Source organism: Molothrus ater, chromosome 15 (genome assembly GCF_012460135.2).
Source record: "Molothrus ater isolate BHLD 08-10-18 breed brown headed cowbird chromosome 15, BPBGC_Mater_1.1, whole genome shotgun sequence".
NCBI lineage: Eukaryota > Metazoa > Chordata > Aves > Passeriformes > Icteridae > Molothrus > Molothrus ater.
The window spans coordinates 13068457-13088259 of NC_050492.2; the positions used below are offsets into that span (position 1 = coordinate 13068457).

Sequence of the window (19803 nt, forward strand, 5' to 3'; positions counted from 1 at the left end):
AGAGACCTAAAATATAAAAATTTCAGACCTGCCAGTTGTTCCTGTGCCCATTATGATCCTTGTGCAGGAGGCTAGTGCTCAGAAAGTTGGCAAAACTCTCCTGGCAAGGAGGTGCTCTGGTCTGTGAGAGCTTTCCAGGACTTTTCCTGGCAGAGGAGAAGGCTGGTCAGTGAGCTGGCCTGGCAAAGAATTGTTCTTGTAAAACAGAGGCAAAAATGTCACAGCATGGCAGTGTGCTCTGGTGTGGGTTGTTTAGTGGGAATTATTAGCAGGACTGGCATTATCACCAGGCAGGAATTTGCAGAACAGTGGTGTTAAATAGGACAGCTGGAAAACCACAAAGCAGGTTAAGCAAATTAGTTTGATATTTATGTTTGGTGAGTTCAGGTGAGCCCTTCCAGGACAGGAGTGTGTGGTTTTTCACCAGCTCAGCTGCTCTGGGGCTGCACTTGCCTTCCCCTGCATGATGTGAATCAATATCAGGCTTTTGCAGTGCCTCTCATGACTCCTCTTCCCTTCAGCAAATGTGAGTCTCCATCCTGAGCAGTCAGAGGTGAGCTGGAGACATTGGATTTCTGGGGATCTTCATTTGCTGACTTGTTTTCAAAGCACCTGTGGCTTGAATTTCAGGAACAACATCATGAAATAGAATCTCTAATTGGGTTCAACAGCAAGAGTCTTAATAAATGACCTTTTAAATCTTATTTTGATTTTATTCAGGTGTGGTAGTGTCTCATTAATAGTGATCCTGCAGTAGGTCTCCCAATACATCCTATTTAATTAACAAAAAGGCTGTAAGATGTATTTGAGGTTTTCAAAATGAAAATGGGAGTTTTTAATAGATTCTCTGATTAAGAAATAATGTTCTGCATATGTGATGGTGCCTGGAAAAATATCACTTAACAGACACAGATAAAGTTCTGAGACAAGCAAAACTCACGTCCTCCCTCACCCCTTTCAGGCTAAAAGCCACTTGCCTGTGATGCTCTTACCTTAAGGGAGATATTTAATTTCCTCTTACAGGAAGGGGAGGCTGCTGAGGAAAGGTTTCATTTGTTGTGTATTTATTACATATCCAGTTTTTTTGTTTAAAAGGCACCATATGTGAGGCAAAAGAAAGACCCTTACTTTGCTGATGGACAAAGGAAAAAGGACTGGCACAACAAAGAAGCCATAAGGAGGGACTCAGAGCGTGTAGGTATGTAAGATTGCTATAAAAATGTTTTAATACAGATTGCAACTTTGATTTTATTTGGTAGGCTGAGTGTAGAACAACATGTTCAATGTTAGGGTCAAGGTGATGTTCTTGACATGATGCAGCATGAAAGCCAGTTCATCTGTTAATCTTTTAACTGTGTTAATCCCAGTTAAGTTCCTTTTTCCTCATCTCCACAGTAACTATTTTGAGGTGCAAATGCATCACTTAAATCTTGGTGTTTTTATGACAGGTGGAAAACTGACTTTAAAAAACTTACCCCCCTCCCTCAAAAAAGTGTGTGCATGTACCTCTCCCAAAAATGGGAAATCCAGAAAGGGAGAATAAGAAAAACGTTCTGGACTATAACATTCATGCAAGTCCATCCATAATTCTGGGGTTTGTCTTGCATTGCAAATAAGGCAATATTTCCATTTTGAATGTCACGGCTTTACACTGATGTGTTTGCAAGGGCTCTGCCCCTCAGTGCAAGAGCACAAATCCATCTGTGCTGAGAATTCCAACAGTGCTGAGATATTCAAACCACATGGATTCTTCCCAGTGTGAAACAAAAGGCATTCTGGAGATCTTCCACAGCATTGCCAAAACCCCTTCATCTGTTTCTGGTGTTAGGAGGAAGATTTTTACCTTGGATTTGCACAGCTGAGTGGTTTGCAGCAAAACTGCTTATCAGATAAAATTGTTAAATTGACGTGGTTGACCTGGTGCTAAATGACACAGAGCACAAAACTCATAAAGTAATGTTCAAAGGACTCTAAGATGCTCTTTTTTCTGCTGTATGGATTAGTTTCTGGCCCGTTAAGCACTAATTAGCAGCAATGATCTGTATTTACTTTCTGTCTATCCACAGGAAATGGAGAACAGGGAAAACCTTACCCAATGACTGATGCAGAGCGAGTGGACCAGGCATACAGGGAAAATGGCTTTAATATCTTTGTGAGTGATAAAATTTCTCTGAATCGTTCCCTTCCAGACATCAGGCACCCAAAGTGAGTATACAGTTTGCATTTCTAGGAGTGAAGCTTTGCAAGCCCTAAATTACCACCTCTACAGGAATGTGTTCTTTTTTCTTATGGACTCTTGTACCTTTGCTCATAAAATCCAATCTTTGCACAGCTGGATCCTGGTATTTCCTTAATAAAGGACAGCATATAGTAATTTCATTGGGAAATAGAAGAGATCAAATCTGGGAGAAAAAAAAAATCTCTTTTTGATTTCAAAAGACTTAAAATTACCACAAACTTGCAATCCTGCTCATAAGAAATCTTTAATGTAACCCTGAGGTTCCACTTATGTTGGCCCCTGGCTGGAAATGACTGTGGAATGCTCAGGAGCAGAAAAAGATGTGAGTAGCTTCACTCAACTATGTATGAAGAGTTTTACCAGGTTTATGGATTATTTTTGTGGACATATTTTGTGGACATTATTTTTGTCCTCATAAAAGCAGCCTCATCAGGGTTTACAAGTAGAAACGAGTTCCAATTGAATACTGACTTTAGAGTTCATCTGGTTTTGGACATTGTGCTGTAGGATGGTGCTGAACTGGATTTTGGACAAGCCAGAAGTTTTTCTCTTGCAAAAGTGCATCAGTTAGATTAGACCTTAGTTTAGACCTTGTTTAGCTGAGAGGTTTTTAAATGCTTTTTGTGAGGTTCTTAATCTGAAAGCATTGTTAGACATTTGAATCTGAGATTCTTTTGTGTAAAGCTGTGTTTATCACAGTTTAATAAATCTGAATTCAACATCTACTTTATTCACAAGACACAAGTTCCAGAAGTCAGGTTTTATAATTTGTTAACTGCACAATTGAGATATTACCTCTTCAGCTGTCACAGCAAACTAATCAAATACACTGGCTTGACACTCTTTCTCAATATAAACACATAAAAAAGGTAGTGAGTGTAGCTCCATAAATGTTTTAGGCATGCAGCTGAAATGTTTAAACATAGAGATAAATCAGGTAACTGAAGATGTTTGTGGATCAGCCCATGTTCAAGTTCTAGGAAATACATTTTGAGTTCACTAATCTAAATTCTACCTGGCCTCCATTTACAGGGTCTGCCTTGGGCTCTGGGAACTTGAACATCAGATAATGCCAGTATTTTGTTATCTGAGGGTTAAATGTGTTACCTCACATGCTCCAGTGTTTCCTGAAATTGCCAACTCAGTGTTGCTAATTCTACTATTTAAACTTTTGTAAAATGTGAAACTTCTAACTCCAGCCCCAGATAAAATTAATAAGTGAAGTGAAGGGACACCAACAACTTAATCTGTGATTAATGGTGCTGCTGCAGTGATTTGCTTATTGCTTGACAAATCCTTTCCCCCAGCACAGCCAGCTGTAATTGTGGGGGCCTCAAGGAGTGGATAAACAGCATGTGCCTAATGGTGCTGGGGTTGGCTGAGCTGGGTTACCCATGGTGGGGATGTGCAGAGAAGGAATTCACAACTGGAAGGATCTGCTGTGCATTCTCTGTGCCCATTAAAAAAGATAGGCATGAGATGGTATGGTTTGTGTTACTGGAGAGGTTGAGGAGGGCAGTTTAGAACAAAGTTAGGCTGAGACCTAGCCATAAAGTTACAAGTCCATAAAGAGGATTGCAGGAAGAGGGGAGCTGTGGTTTAGAGCTTCTTACATGCAGTGAGGAGCACGAGGAGAAGGTGTGCTGGGGGAAAATGCATCATCTGCCTTGCCCTGAGCTTTGGGGCCACAGCTGGGCTTCCACCCAACAGCTGCCCTGGCTGGGGAGGGGCAGAGAAGCAGCTGATGGTTTGTGTGGACTTTAATACACCAAACAGTGTGTCTGCTTTCTGTTAATTGTGGGACTCAGGGAGATGGGCACAGCATGTACTGGATCTGCCTGGTGCACACATTCAATTGTTTGTTTCGACAGTCATGTCTTCCCCTGATAACAGTTCCTTTAGGCTCCTCTAGGGTTTTTAATATTAAATACTAATTTTGCGGGTCTTGTAAAGCAATTGTAGATACAGTAGCTGGAGGGAAGCAATTTCTCTCCGTGCTTAATGGTTAAACTTAATAGCTAAAGTTTTCCACTTGTTAAAGTTAGAAAATGAGGATTCCAGTGTAAGAAGAGTTAGAAACAATTCAAGGGCTCTTGGTTCATATTGGAACAGAGCTGTAGCTAGTAGCTGTTGGAAGAAGGTTAGGGTGGCAATGCCAAGGGCTGGATGAAAGCAATCCCTGCAGCTTCAGTTTGCATCTTGCATCTGTGCATTGCAGCCACAGCCTGCAGGCTCTTGGCAGCACCCCAGCACAATTCATTGCACCCAGAATAAGTTACTGTCCTCTCACACAGGCTCCAGAGTAACTTCCTGTAGGCACAGATGTATTGAGCTTGTATAACATAGGTACATCCTTCTCTGTGCCCTGGGAAGGGTACCAGGGAGAAGCTGCTGCCAGCGTTGCTCTCGTTCCTGTCTGTCCTTCCGGGGGCCAGGGCAAGGAATTGCTGCCTGTGTGCATGGGATGGTGCACAGTGACAGCCTCCAGGGCAGGGCACAGCCTGCACAGCAGCCTGGGGGCTGTGCAAGGGACAGGGGGCAGCGTGGCACCTCCCTGTCCTGCTCCTGGGCACAGGACAGCTTGTCCTGCTGGCACTGTCACGGTACCACCTCCATTCACACGGCACACGCTGGTTGGTTCTGGACATGGGGCTCCAGGGATGGAATAGATTTTTGGCCCCTACTGAAGAACTGCTGAGTGTTTTTTTAAGTACATTGGGTCACTGTGTGGCCTTAGAGGTTACCTGTTTAACCAGGTGTGAAGTCCACTTATGGCCACACCTGCAGGAAAGTAAACTCTGCACTTCATACTGCAGAATTTTATTAATGATGCTACCTTGAAACAAACCCTACAAGGCAAGAGTTTGTTACCCCTATTTCAAATCAAGAAAATTAATGCACTCTGCATCATTTTGAGGAGTAAAGAAGTTCACTAAATTTACTTTACTAAGTTGCTTACTGGTAATTAATATGGAAGTGCTGGTGTGTTTTGGTGTGTCTGGTGTGTTCTGGCAGCACCTTTTGACTTGCTCTGTGTGTGTCCAGCTGCAAGAACAAGCTGTACCTGGAGAAGCTGCCAAACACCAGGGTGATAATCCCATTCCACAAGAGTTTGTTACCCCTTTTTCAAAATCAAGAAAATTAATGCACTGTGCATCATTTTGAGGAGTAAAGAAGTTCACTAAATTTATTTTACCAAGTTGCTTGCTGGTAATTAATATGGAAGCACTGGTGTGGTTTGGGTGTTTTTTGGTGTGTCTGGTGTGTTCTGGCAGCACCTTTTGACTTGCTCTGTGTGTGTCCAGCTGCAAGAACAAGCTGTACCTGGAGAAGCTGCCCAACACCAGTGTGATAATCCCATTCCACAACGAGGGCTGGTCCTCCCTGCTGCGGACGGTGCACAGCGTCCTGAACCGCTCCCCGCCCGAGCTGGTGGCAGAGATCGTGCTGGTGGATGACTTCAGTGACAGAGGTAGGATGGTTTTCTGTGACATTCCCACCAGCCTTCCCTACCTGAGGGATCAGTGCACTTGTAAATACGTGTGTAATGACCTGAGGGTTTTTACTTGCCAGCAGCAGAGCTCAGGGCAGTCTTGCTGCCTTTGAAAGCAGAAAATTCATGTTCCGTATTCAGGGTGTGCTGGTGTAGCTGCCGCTGGGATGGGCTGTCCTGTGTTCTGGGCAGTATCAAAAGCCAGAGAAGCTGGTTTTAATATTCAGCTAAGGACCTGTGTAGCCCTTAATGTAAAATGTTAAATGTTGACTCTTGAAATAACAAAAAAAAAAGCTAAGAGGTGGGAAGGTGGGAAGAGCTCACTCCTTACATTCTACTTTTTTTTTTCTTTCTTGATGCAGAACATGTAAAAGAATCCTTGATAAAAGGTTCCCATCTGGGACTGCCTATGATTTGGCTTGCCTTTCTCATGAATTTTGTGCTCCTGAAAAGTAAATGTGCAGCATCCAAACCTTTTCTCTCCCTTTCTGGGAACTTCCCTCAGTATTCTGGACTGCAGTGCCTGGAGCAGTCACTTTGGGTTGGGTTGGAGTGCTGTCTGCAGAGGTGTGGAGTCACTCACACATCACCACGAATGGAACAGCCACTTGTCATTGCAGCAGCAATGTGTGCATGTGGTTGCTGAGATCTTTTTCTCTGAGCCATTTAAATGGTGCCTGATGCAAATTAAGCTGCACTTTGCCTTGTGTTTTGCACTCCTGCTGTGGTGGAAAAGGCAAGTGAAGGAGGAATCAATGTCCCCATCATGTAGACATTGCATAGGGGGAGAAATCCCATGGGAAGTGCTGTGACTGGTGTTGAAGAGGGCACAGTGACTTTGAGGGGTTATGGTCAGATCTGGTAACTCTGTTTTCTCCTGTAAAGTTACTTTTTAGCTTTATGAGCTGCAGAGAGTTCAAGCCACTGATCAAGTGAGGCAAAAGAGCTTTCTGTACAGATCCTAAAGGATACATCTCCAAAAACCTTACACCTAGGAAGCTCCTAAATGAGCTTGGAAACAAGCTTTTGAATATTTAGTGTTCTGACCTATACTGCTTTCCAAATAGGCACTACCCAGCTGCTGTAGTACTTGGTCTGAAGTTCTTCTCTCATTAGTTTGCAAGCAAGGCATGCTGCATTGAACAAATCAATGTTACATGAAATAAGTATTTCTTAAGAGAATTTTCAGGCTAAGGTGAGGAGAAGGAAAACCCACCTTCCTGACAAGGTCTTTTTATTGCTCCTCAGTCTAGAAGCAAATTAGACAAGCTCATGCTGTAACCACGAGTGAATTGTACAAATGGGTTCTTTTCAGAGAAGTGGAAGTAATGAAATTTAGTTTCCTGTGGGTCTGTTTTCCTTTTTCTTTAGATGTGCCCTGACCAGGTGAAAGAGAGCCCTCCTGGCTCCACCCCTGCTCCTCAGTCTGTACCTGTGCTGTTTGTCCAGCTCACTGTTCTCTGTTCCCCCTGCCTCTGATAAGACAAAAACTCTTCTCCCTTGGTCATCCATCTTTCTTACAAAGGTTGCAAGAAGTAGCTGGGATTCACTTGTGTGCAGCATCTATTTATAAATGGATATAAAAGACTCCAGGTGCTGGACAGGAGGCTAAATCAAGGGAAGAGATAACACTCATGCAAAGAGAGTGTGTTAAGAAAAACTGGTGTGGGGTTTCTCTTTGGGGTGGATTTTTCTTGTTTGTTTTTTTTTTTTTAAACCAGTATTTTCCTGCTAGCAGAGTTGATTTCTGCACACTGGGACAATTGCTGGTTAGGATGAAACATCTTTCCTTCAGTGCTGTCAGTTTCTGCACTTTTCTTTCTTACCCACACTGGAGTTGGCTTGCACATCCTTCAGTGGGCTTAAACAGATCCTTAGGGCTCTTAAATCCTAATCACATGATCTTGACTTGAAAGGCTAAAGGTTACAAATTTCTGGTTGTAATTTATCCACTGTTTAACAAAAGAAAAAAAAAAAACAAAAAAACAAAAAAACCAAAAAAAACAAATAAAAGTCCCCAAAACCTAAACAACAAACACCTGAACCCAGTAACTGGGAATTGATGAATTGATAGTTTAATGCATCAAACTGAAATGCATGAAGGAGCAGAAGTTCCAGGAAAACTTTTACTTGTATCTTATATGTTCGAAAAGAGCACATTTTTGGATTTGGACTGTTAGGCAACTGCTCTGGTTGTCTGTTTCTTATGATTAAATTGGGCAGATAATAAGAACTCCATGTCCAAGCTCATGATCATCACAGCTGTGCCACAGAACTGGAGAGCAGTAAAAAGAATGAGAAGAAATTTCTTGATTTTTCTTTGCAAGTCATAAATGACTGGTCCTCTGCATTGTCTGCAAAGTATTCTGTATTGTCCTCAAGAATTCTGTGCTTCTGTTTGAAATAATAGCCCCCTTAATTTGTAGCAGCATCTTTTAAAGTTACAGACTCGCTGTTGGATGTAGTGACAGTAGAGGCCACGGCTGAGATCAGAGGGGCACAGGAGGAACAGTAAATGTCATCTCCTTCCCTGAAGAGATCAGTAAATAGTCACCATAAACTCCAGTGAAAAGCCAAGGATGGAAAGGATAATCACTCAATAAAAATCTATTATTAATTTTTTTTTATGGAGATGTTACTCTGACAGGATAAAACATTGGATATCTCTGCTGTATCTCATGCTGGCCTTTCACTCGAGGGTTGTCTAAACAGACCTCCAGAACTTTAATAACTCTTTAAAGAATATTCTTCAATAGCTTGACCTTCCCTGGCAAGGAGATTCTCTCTCTCTCTCTCTCTCTCTCTCTCTGTCTCTCTCCTGCCAGCATTTCTGGTGTGCTGACCTGTGCTGGGGTTCAATGTGCTGGGGTTTGCCAGCTGCTTTGGGTTCTGCTGTTTCACTGCTTTCTGGGAATGTTGGTGCTGATCCATCAGCCTCTTTCATCCCTTTGTCTCATACATGGAGATTCTTTGCTGCACATGAAGAAAAGAGGACTTTGGTAATAATGGAAATAGTAAGTGTGGAAACCTGGCTACTGTAAACAGTGTTTTTCCTGACAGATGTTATTTTCATATGTTTTTCATCTGGTTTTAAGCTTGAGTGTAAGGAATTTTTGGTGTGTCTATGAAGAGGGCTGAGAAGTTGGCTAACAGAGTGACAGGAGAGTGAAGACAGATTTCTGGGTTGGTTGGTGGCTGCTGTGGTCTGCAGCAAACCTGAGGGGCAGCTGTGGCTGTGCATTATTGGAGCTCCTGGACAGATGAATCATCATCTGGAAGTGTCAGCAGCCATTTATTTCTTAATTTGTTTGAAAGAGACAACTCTGTGACCTTTAGCAATAAACATTTTTCATCCAAAAAATGCTGTCCCGATGACAGCAAATCTTAACAGGGAGCAGCAAAAGCTTTACAAGACATGTTTTTTAAATGTTTCCTTTGCTTTGTACTTGGAAAGTCAAAATGTGCTGGAACAACTTGCTGTCTGGAACGTTTTGGGGTTTTTTGTATGCCTGCAGTATAATGCAAATGGTCCAAATCTAAAAAAAGGCTAGAGCTTTACCTCACCCAAATTCTCACCCAAATTCTGTGCAGGATTCTGTGTCAGGCAGAGTGCTGTGGGAAGGGCTGCCTGTCCATGGGTGTGGTGGCTCCATCCCCTTTGCCTCCAGCTGCAGTTATTGCCACCTCCAGCAGCTCCTTCTGACACTTAAATCTTCCTCTGTGGGGACTCCCTTGGTAGGTTGGGTTGATTTTAAAGGAGCTGCTTTCCATCATGTGCCATTGGTCACAGCAGAGTGAATATTGCAGGGTTGTTTTTTTTACTTTTTCTACTGCTAGTCTCTGTTGTATGTGTAGCATTGCATTAAGAATGCTGTAATGCTTTTTTTTTTTCCCCACAAACTTGATTGAGAGTGATGTAAGATCTTTCTCCCCAGTTCAGAACACTTGTAGGGATTTTCTGTGCAGAAGAAAATAGTTGAATATAGAGTATAATTGTATAATAAGTTGAATATACAGTATAATAATTCAATATATTGAAGAGGGAGGCACCAATTCAGCAAAATGTTGTTGGAGAATAAGAATTAACCTGGCCAGCACTGGTTGCTTCTTCCTGCATGGAACAGAGAACTGCTGGAGAGCCACAGGCTGACCTCCAGGGTTTGATGAACCTCAGCTCTTGCAGGGTGGTCCAAAATAATGCCTCCCCTTCTGGATAAGCAGAATCCTGAATGCAGCACATGTGAATTACCACTCTAGAATTCCTGATCATACAAACTCCTAGCTGTGGCAGTCCTGTGTGGATTTGTGTCTTCACTTTTAATTTCTATAGCTATTCTTTCAGTCTGATAGGTTAAATTAAACCTTTTCATATGCTGGCTTGCAGGATACTAATTGCATCCCTCCAAGCCTGTTGTTACCAGAATGGCCCTAAGTAAACAAAAATGTTTTTTCCATGTATATCAGTTTTTTCCTGGGGACTGTCATGTGAAATTTGTTTGCTTTTTGAATATCTAATTACCATGCTGCTGAGTGGGAATTTGGTTGTATTCATAAAAATGGCAGGAGGAGAACTGAAGTGGAATTGCAGGTCAGTTTGTAACACTGCAGGTTTTTCTGTCAGCTCTGATGGCATTTTGTTATTGATAGCTGGGAACAAGTCACAGGCAGGCAGTTCATGGTTCTTCAGGGTCTGCTTCAGTCCCTGGGCCTGCAGCAGAATTGCTGTGGTGAGAAATGGAGCTGTTCAGCTCTAGTGTCTGTCTTGTACTAAATGAATTGTTGGTCTCCACCTAATTCCTGCAGCTCGTGGACACCTCTGCTGTAAAAGCTGTCTCAGTGTCTGCATGAACAGATGTAAAGCTGTCCTCTGCCTCAGTAAGGAATGGTCAGCCCTGAGCTGGGGGAGCAGGGGATGGCACATCCCTTTGCAGGATGTCTGTCAGAATGGGCTTTGCTTTTCACCTGGTGCATGTTTGGTGGCCCAGCACAGCAGTGGAACATCAAACACTCCTGCTGAAAGGCAGAAGGCAAACTCCTCTGTTTTGGAGGAGAGGTCTCTTACAGGTGCAGAATCACAAATAGCTGAGTTTGGAATGGAAATCTGGAGATCATCTAACCCAGCCCCTCTGCTCAGCTACAGCAGGTTTCTCCAGATCTTACTATTCACTCAAATTTTGAAAATCTCCAAGGATTGAGACTGCCTGATGTCTCTGGGGAGCCTGTTCTTCTGTTCAGTCACTCTGTCAGTGACCTAGTTTGAAAAAAAAGTAATTAAAAAATACCTTATGCTTAACCAGCATTTCCTGTGCTTCAGTTTGTGCCCAAGGACTCCCAGGTCCTTTTCTGCAGAGCTCCTATAACTTATCTAGGAAACACCTGTAAAAGAATACCTCTAAAACAAACTAATTGTTTGTATTTATGTGCTTCTGGAGCAAGCTGATATCATGGATTTTTCAGCCTTTCCCCTAATGTCAGGCATGGTAGGATTTTTACCTTTTCACCCTTTGCAGCAATGGAAATTTAAAAATTATTCAAGACATTTGGAGCTTACTGTGTGCAGGAGGCTGTGACTTAATTGCTGAATGTCATTAAAAGAAGCATCTTGTGGTGTACTTGGGGCAGGCTGTGTGCTCAGAGGAAAGGCTACACACCACACAGGGTTTATCTTATTTTATGGCTGAGCTTGACAGAAATCAGTGGTTGTGGCTAAGTGCTTGAATTTCCCATAAAACTCACGTTTCAGCATTCAATTATTTGCATGTTGAGTGACAGCCTGTTCTTACTTGTTTTTAAGATTACTTTGGTAGAAATGACAGTGTTTTAGAACAAATGTTGTCCCTTGTTGAAGATGAGAACTGCAGCATCAGTCATCTCCAGAGCATGAGTTACATGCAAAGCACTCTGTTGGTGCAATAATCAAGCTGGATGTGGCAGCACTGAAAATACTGCAGTCTCCAAACATCAGGATTGTTCTGGAAGTGTTAACCCAGCTGGGCCCTGTGCCCAGGGTGTTGCATGTCTGTACAGTGGCAAGGTGTGAAATCTGAGCATCCTTCTCAGAGCAGCCAGGCAAAATCTGCACCTGGCACTGGGAGGCAACAAATCCTTGAGCCCACGTGTTGGAATGTGTTTGACCCAATATGAAAATGACATTTGCAAAGTGAACCCTCTGGCCTTTACCTTAAACACAGCCTGGTTTAGGCTGTCCAGGAGGCTCTGTAAATACATCCTTGGCTGCAGGGGATTTCAAGGAGACAATTTTGTTCTGAGGAATGTGTATGGGAACTCATTTTCCCTTGGGTGGGCATTATGGAGATTTTGGATTTCAGCTTCATCTTCCAAGACTACTCTGTTACCTTGAACCTCATCTTAATTTGTGAAAACTCTTTTTAGGAGTCTATTCTATTTATATGTTCAACCATTTAAATTTTGTTTTTTAATTCCTTCCCTATCAGAGGGGAGGCACAACCAAATCCTTCTTTTTCCCTTGACAGATAAATCCCTGTGACATTTTAAACCTCTCTTTATATTGCAGTACAGGTAATTCTGGAGGTATGGGATAATCTGAATGGAAAACCAAATGTGAGTGAGGGAACTTGGCTGAACCATGAGCAGCATGATTTGGTCTGGAGGGCAGAAGTCACTGAGTAATGCAGTGAGGAGAAGGCCAGGGGTGATTAATGTGTCCTTTGGTGCAGCAGCAGGTGTATAACAAATACAGCTCTGTTCCATTAACCACATCTGCCAGGCCTTAATTGAAAGAAATCATGTTCTGAGTATCTGAAATAGAAAAAGGTTTAATACTTGAATTCTTTTTGATCTTTAAATGGAACAGTAACAGATTTATGCAGCTAAAGAGATTATCTTTTCATCTTCAGGCACATGCACTGTAAAAGTAATTTTTTTTTTCTCTTAAATGCACTGGAGTGCATCTGGTTAGTACATCTCAGTATGGAGTGCCTGTGCTTAGGACAAAGTGATGACAGCCTTTCTTGCTGAATTATCAACATTTTCATCTTAAAGCTTCTTACCAGAAAGTATGGAGAAAAGAAGAAAAAGCCAAGCTCTTTTGGGCCAACTGTGCTTTTCCACAACCTTTAAGTGTTGCTTTCAAGGTCTCATAAAAGTTGTGGTAAATATTGTCCCAAACAACTGATAGAAAGATTATTTTTGTAAATTAAGTCACAGAATAAAGAGGATTTTTTTTTCCTTGTTAGAATTCATTGCAGATCTGTTTAGACTAATGAAAAATGTCTTTGAAGTAACAGACAGTGAGATAAATCTCCCTTTGGGTGAGTGGGAGAAGGTTGGTTCTTCTTGGGTGGAGAGATGTGGAATTTCTGCCCCAAGCTGCAGCATGGCTCCCAGGGAGTAGAGCAGAGCAGGGACATGAGTGTAGGAGTGAATTTGTGAACTCACCAGCAGTGAATTTGTGAACTCACCAGCAGTGAATTTGTGAACTCACCAGCATTCTTTTCCATAGTGAGCACCAAAGGGAGCAATAAAATAAAAACTGGTGCAGAGGTCCCATTTTTGTTTATGAGAACCGAGTAATTTGTTATTCTCCATTTCTGGCAGTGTCTTGTGAGTGTGGGATACTTTAGATAACAGTGACAAAGTCTGCTTTGGATCAGTGAGATGTGGATGAAATTCAATTTCATGTTTTCCCTTCTTTGAGTATCCATTTTTAATGTGTGTTTAATGTCTGTACTCGTGTATTCCCTTCATAAAGGGATGTCTAAAACCTGCACTGTTCATTAGGCAATGGCTGGGGAGCATTAAAAGTTTATTCTCTGGTGTTTTAAGAAGTGTGAGGGCCTATTGTAGTTGTTTACTACAGCTTTGTTTGTGACAGCCTAAATTAACCAGTTTACTTTTCATCATCCTGTATTTATTTCTCTAAGATCAGTTGCTGTGGCTGAAAGATTCTTCTAGAAAGGAAATGAGGTGGCTTTGAAAGGTCGAGTGTACTGTGACCTCTTCCTCAGCTAATTATTGTGTAGTGAAGGATGTCTGGCAGTCTAAAGTTTAAAAAAAATAAATAATAGAGGAGCAGAGTTTCCATTACAGCTCATTAAGTAAATCTCAGTGCATTGCTTGCTACTAAGAAACCCTACACATGTAGCTTCTGTTAGAGGAGCTTTGCAGGAAAACAGCTTTAATTTCATTCTCCTCACCTTGAAGTACATGTCCTCATCTGCTAGGAGTCAAAAATCTAGATATCTGCCAGCTGCAGTGCAAATCAGCATTTTAATGCTTTACAGCTGCTTCTCTATAGAAGTTAATTAGAAATGTGATTCAAACACCCTCTGCCCATATATGATATCTATTACTGGTAATCATAGTTTCTGCTATTTAAACCTGCATTTGGAGTGGTATTAACAAAGCAGCTGTTCCACACAGGGACTCTGATAAAGGTGGAAACTTCCACTCTTCAAAAAGCATTTAGCTTCTTCAAAATTGGAAGCTAAACGCTGCTTCAACTGAGAAATAAAAGTGGATAAACCAAACCACAGTCCTTTTCTGGTTTTAATTGCAGTTATATTTTCTTAGTAAAGAAATGGCACACAGTTCTGTCAGTGTAGCATCAGCTCCTGAGGAGCACTGCTGCCTGTTTGTTCCCCACATCAGGGATGCACTGATGGAGCACAGAAATTTAACTCTGCTGGGCAGGGGGAAGCCAAAGCTCCAGATTGAAAAGCAGGGACCTTCAGCCATCAGCCCTGCCCTGTCCTCTGTCATCCAGATAAAATTAATGTGTTACTTGAGAATGGTGTTGCCCACAAAATGGCTTAGTTTTGGTATCAGTACAGCTGGAACAGGCCTGGATCTGTGCTTCAGGATTTAATAGATTTATTGACCTTCCTAGCAGATGTCACTGACTTACTGTGATAGCTGCATTTCCTGTGAGTAAAGTAAACCAGAGTGTTGGGAACTGATGGTGAAGAGGTCTAAAAGAAGAGTAAAGTGTGAGTTTGTAAATTATACTTGTAGCATGGCAGAGTTTGTTACTGCAAGTCATTTGTGTGTGTTCTCCCTGCAGCTGTATTGCTAATTTTTTCATTTGCCAAATACATTGTTTTCTGTTCTCTGACAGAACTACAGGACAGAACTCCTTCTGTTTTGTCATTCATGGTTATTAATGTTCAAACATCATTGTAGGGCTGAAGGATTATCAGTGAGTTTTCCAATATTCCAAGTTGGCTGCAACCCCAGAGCAAAAACTCTGTAGTTCTCTGCTATTAATTTTAGGTTTCATAGTTGTTCTTCCTCACTTAGACACTTGAGATCAGAGCCTGTGGGACCCAAAGGGTGCATTCCTACCAAATCAAAGCCCCTTTCAAGTGAGTTACATCTCTAATGGACTGTTCTCTCACAAGGCAAAAGTCTGGAGCAGATTTCTCTGTCAATCCTTGTGCTGTTTCTGGAATATTTCCTTTTCTGATGATTTGCACAGAGCAAATACTTTCAGGCCAAGAAGTTCTTTGCCTCTATCAGCACTATTCATGTACAAAGCCAGCCCTCTGAGGATTGGTTTGTTTTGGCATCTTTTCTTTTCTTTTCTTTTTTTCCCCTGCAAAACTCAGTGACTTTTAAGGCTTTAATCTTGCAACTTTGATATGTTCCAAAATGTTTCAGTAGGAACTGTCTTAACACTTCATCTGCCTGCATCTCTTCAAATGATGGCAAGTTTTGCCTTGCTGTTGGTCATGGGCTTTAGGCTCCTGTCATCACACACTGTGCAGAACATCACTGGCAGCAGTGGCTGTGTCCTGGAACACTCCCTGGGCACAGAGGAGGCTTTGGAACAAAATTCTGAGATGCTTTTGCACCCCTCCTTGTCTCTCCAAAAGCAGTTGATGGTGTAGGTTCAAAGCAATTAAAGATTTTGAGAGTGCAGGAAATCCTTTGGTTAAACAACTGGTCAGACAAAGCTACTGATGTGGCCTTAAGATGAGTGCAGAGATTGCTTGGGTTGAAGGCAGGAATTTGGGACAGTAATGCCCTTCCTTGCCAGTCACCATGGCTACATCAAACTTGAGCTGAATATTAAGTGTACTGCAAGGAATTCTCCCCTGTTTTGCAGCTACAAAGGCTGTGTAGGCCAAACCCTGCATCTCTCCAGTGTGTGTGTGCCAGCACAGCAGCTCTGAGGTTAAAAGCAATCAACAGGAAATCACTGAGAGTCACAAAATACCCTCTTTAGATGAAATGTAGTCAACAGAAGAGGAAAAAACCTAAGTGGGTGCTTTAATCTTGATACATATTTAATGAAATGGGAAGGGAGAAGAGTAAACTAATGAGAATGACTTGACTGTTTCCCCTGGGAGAGATGGTTCTGGCAGAGGGGGAAAAACTGCTCTTGTAGGTTAGCCAGGAGGTCAGTGTGCAGGAATTAGGAGGTGATGCACACACCACAGGGTGGCTGCACTGCTCCCAAGGAACAGGAGGTTTACACCTTTACAGCCTGAAGGAAAGATAAGTAAATGGGTTTTTCTGGATTCCCTCAGAAAGCAGCACTTGGAACAGACTCCTTTACAAATTAAACTTTCCTGAGAGATTGAGAGGTTGTGCTGTCACTGAGATGATTGCTCCCTGTGTGTTTCCCTGCTTGAAATTACATCCTACTAAACTTTCCTTGGGGTCTGGGTGTGTTTATATACTGATGCCAGTAAGTGTGAATTTCCCCATTTTAAAATGACACCTTTGTCTCTGCATTCAGTGCTGGTATCTCCTGAAGGATTCCTGAGCAGGGTTGGGATGTCTGCTGCAGGGTGGAGGAAGCACTGACAGAGTTCCCTTTGCAAACTGAAGGGTGAATCGATGGCACGGGCAGGACAGCAGAAGTTTGTGAACCTGAGTTTATCACAGCCCAGGCTCACACCTGGTGGTCTTTTCCCCACTAACTCACAGTCTGGCTTATTTCTTGGCCACCATTCTTCCACTTCTGTTCACTTTATTGAACCTGAAACAGAAGCTTGGTTTGAAACCATTTAGAAAGAGAACAAAACCAGTAAGGTTTTCAGCAAACCCTTTTAATCTTTGTTGAAGTCCAAACTATGCTGTATTATCATGTGGAGTGATATTCAGCTATTGTCTCATGCACAGAAACCCCTTCCCCCTCAGCTTCTGTTTTTAAAGTTGTGCTGAGACCCAGCACTGATGCAGAATGGGCAGTGGAAACTGGACCCCCTCCCCTTTTGGAGTCCACCCCAGAACTGTAATCAGTGAAGCAACAAATATTAATTCTCTCCCTTCTCAAGCCTTTTCCTCTTTGTAAGAAGATTCAGCTTGGAAAGCTGTGATCAGCCTAATCAGTTTTCTATTACTGAGACTGATGCTCATAGTACAGTTTGTTAAATCAATTTATTATCCTCCCAACCAACTTCAGTGATCAGAGCGTGAAAACATTGAAAGAAAATTAAAACTAGTGGAAGTGCTGCCTGTTTGGATAACAGCACATTTTGCTGTTTCAAAGGATTACTCATCTGCACCAAAACAGGGAGAGAAGTTAATTCCAATGATTTAGAATCTTCTATTTCAGGGAGGCCTGGCTTGCACATTATGATGGATTCAGGAAGAAGTATAATTCGTTCTTAAATTGTTAAACAGCACGTTGGGGCCAAGTAGCCAAGTAAAAATGAATGGATTCATTTGTAATCTTCAACAAGCATGTCTGTGTGTGGGAGGGTGGGGATGGCAGGCTGGGGTAACCTGTAAACAAATGCCAGATGCATGCTGGCACTTCAAGCTTTGCTGTTGGAAAGCAGACAAAATAACCTGCAGAGAAGGGAAATGGTCCTTTTCTGCCTAAAATGGAATTCTGCAGATCCTCCAGTCCTGTCCTCCTGTGCCCTTCGCTGGGAGGGGGAGGTTCCCTGGGTTTTCAGGGGGCAGTGGCTCTGCCATCTCCACAGCTTCAGGACTGAGTGTAAACGAAAGCACCTCAGCAGGTCCTGTAGGGCAGGGGGACCTTTGGTGCTATCCATGGCATCTGAGTAACATGGGAAGGTGTCTGGGAATGTTTCCTTTTTCTGCAGTGCTGTTCCTTCTGGTTTGGGTTCATTATACACATCTGGAAAAGGCACTGGAGCTACAGATGTGCTGCACAGTGTAAAATTCAGAAACCAAAGCTGATGGTATCATATGAACCATGAAATGTTGCACTGGCAGGACAGAAGTGTTTCATTCATAGTTCTTTCACAGGACATAAATCACTTTAATAGTTTCAAGTCATGGCTGGTAATTTTTTTCTATGGCAAATATTGGTACTCCCTTCCCTGCCAAATACTGCAGAGCTGTTAGAGTGAGTATAAGCTATTAAAAAAAACCAAAAAAGCCTCCTTGGATTCTTCTGTCTTCCTCCAGCATCTGCATATGCTTGTTTTTGAATTTCTTAGGTGCCTCTTCAGGTGGCAGAGTACAATGTTGGAATGAAAAGTCAACTGGATATGAGGAATTCCAATCTTGGAAGGTCCTTGCCATGACTAGAGGGATCTGAGGGCAGCTCTGCTTAGATGAGGCCAGTAGGAAGAAGTACAGTAAGACCACCAGAGAAATTTGACCTAAGGAAAAAAAATGCCTTATTTTGGAAGGTTTGGGGCTCTTCTGTAAAGCAGGCTGCTTGTTAAAGCTTCTCTGCTGTCTTCACACAGCTTTATTTACAGCTCAAAGTAAGGAAAGCAGCAGTTCTTGACTGGTATACACTGTACATCAACTTTGTTGCAAAGTGTGCTAACAAACTACCAGAATAGTTTTTAATCTGCAGATAATCTTACTCTCATTTATATTTTTGGGCTGTGTTACTTTGCCCAGCATAGGCACAGCCATTGGAATCTGTCCAGTTCACCTAACAACCTTCATTAAAGAAAATTGCCCTTGTAATAAAAATTACTCAGTGTGACAAGATTCCATAATATTTTTTTAAAGCTTCATTAAATTTTGTAGTAGTTAACGGCACTTGTTTGGGTTTTTTTTTCATTTTCTTTTAAAAACAAAATTTGGCTTATTTGGGACAATATTTGAAATAGAATGAAATAACTATTTTCTATCTGGGTGCATGGAAGCCAGGCCATGTGACAGGAATAGCACAAGGATAAGGAAATAAAAAAATCTCTTTGAAAACCACATTTTACTGAGTTGTGAGGTTGCTCAGATGTCTGTGACTCTTCAGTTAGGCAAAGCAGATGCAATAAACTCTGCCCACTTGCAGTTCATGATAGAGAAGTCTTAATCTTACAAGATGCAGTGACCAAAGATGGATTTTTCTGCAGCAGGTGGGAGGAGCAGCTTAGCTGAGCATCACCCTGAGGACAGCCCTCAGCAGCTGTGTCCCCTGCAGCAGAGTGAGCTCACAGGTGCTGCTGGAGCACCTGCAGCTTCTCCTTGTTCTCCAAACCATCAGGGGCAGGATTCCTGATGTGTGAGGCACTTGAGCAGAGCAGCAAACAGCAGGCTCCTCTCTGCAAGCGTGGAATGCTTTGGTATTTTCTTGCTATGGAAATGCAGTGAAGTGCTGAAGAAGCAAACCCAGCTTTTGGGAATGCAGTGAGAAGTCAGTGGATTGGGCTTTCTGCTGTCTCTTTCCAGAGTGTTTGCCTGAGAAAACTCCATGCCTCCAATGCCTTCCTTTCCTCATTACACTATAAAAATGGGGAAATCTCCATTTCTAGCTGCTTGTTCATCAATAGATACAAATCACCCTGTCCTCAGTCAGTGTAGCAGAGCAGCCATCATCATCCTCACAGCTGATGTGGCCAAGTCCAGTGACTCTGTGTTCACCTTCTGGGTGTGTCAGAGCAGATCCCAGGGCATTGTTGTGTTTGGCAGCAGGCTGAGCATGCTGTGCTCGTGTCCCTGGAGGAGTCACTTCAGCTGCCCCAGGTGTCCCCACAGATGAAATTGCACCACAAACCAGAGCAGTTCAGAAAGGCAGGTGATGCTAAAATGGAAATGATGAATGCACATGTGGTAGGCAAACCTCTGGGATCTTTCATAGTCTCATTTTCTCATTTTAATCAAAATAAAGAGCTGAAGAAAGGCTCTTTGTATTTTCCATTGGTTTGGAGCT

General features: G+C 42.4%; 1 protein-coding gene across 1 annotated transcript in view; it reads left to right on the top strand.

Annotated features, from left to right (window-relative positions):
- The window catches only part of GALNT10 (polypeptide N-acetylgalactosaminyltransferase 10), an 81517-nt gene that overhangs the window by 36096 nt on the left and 25618 nt on the right, over positions 1–19803 (top strand). The window contains exons 2-4 of the mRNA XM_036391681.2: positions 1096–1198; positions 2067–2205; positions 5545–5711. Of these exons, the coding sequence (XP_036247574.1) occupies positions 1096–1198; positions 2067–2205; positions 5545–5711 (409 nt within the window). The remainder of the gene's footprint in view (positions 1–1095; positions 1199–2066; positions 2206–5544; positions 5712–19803) is intronic.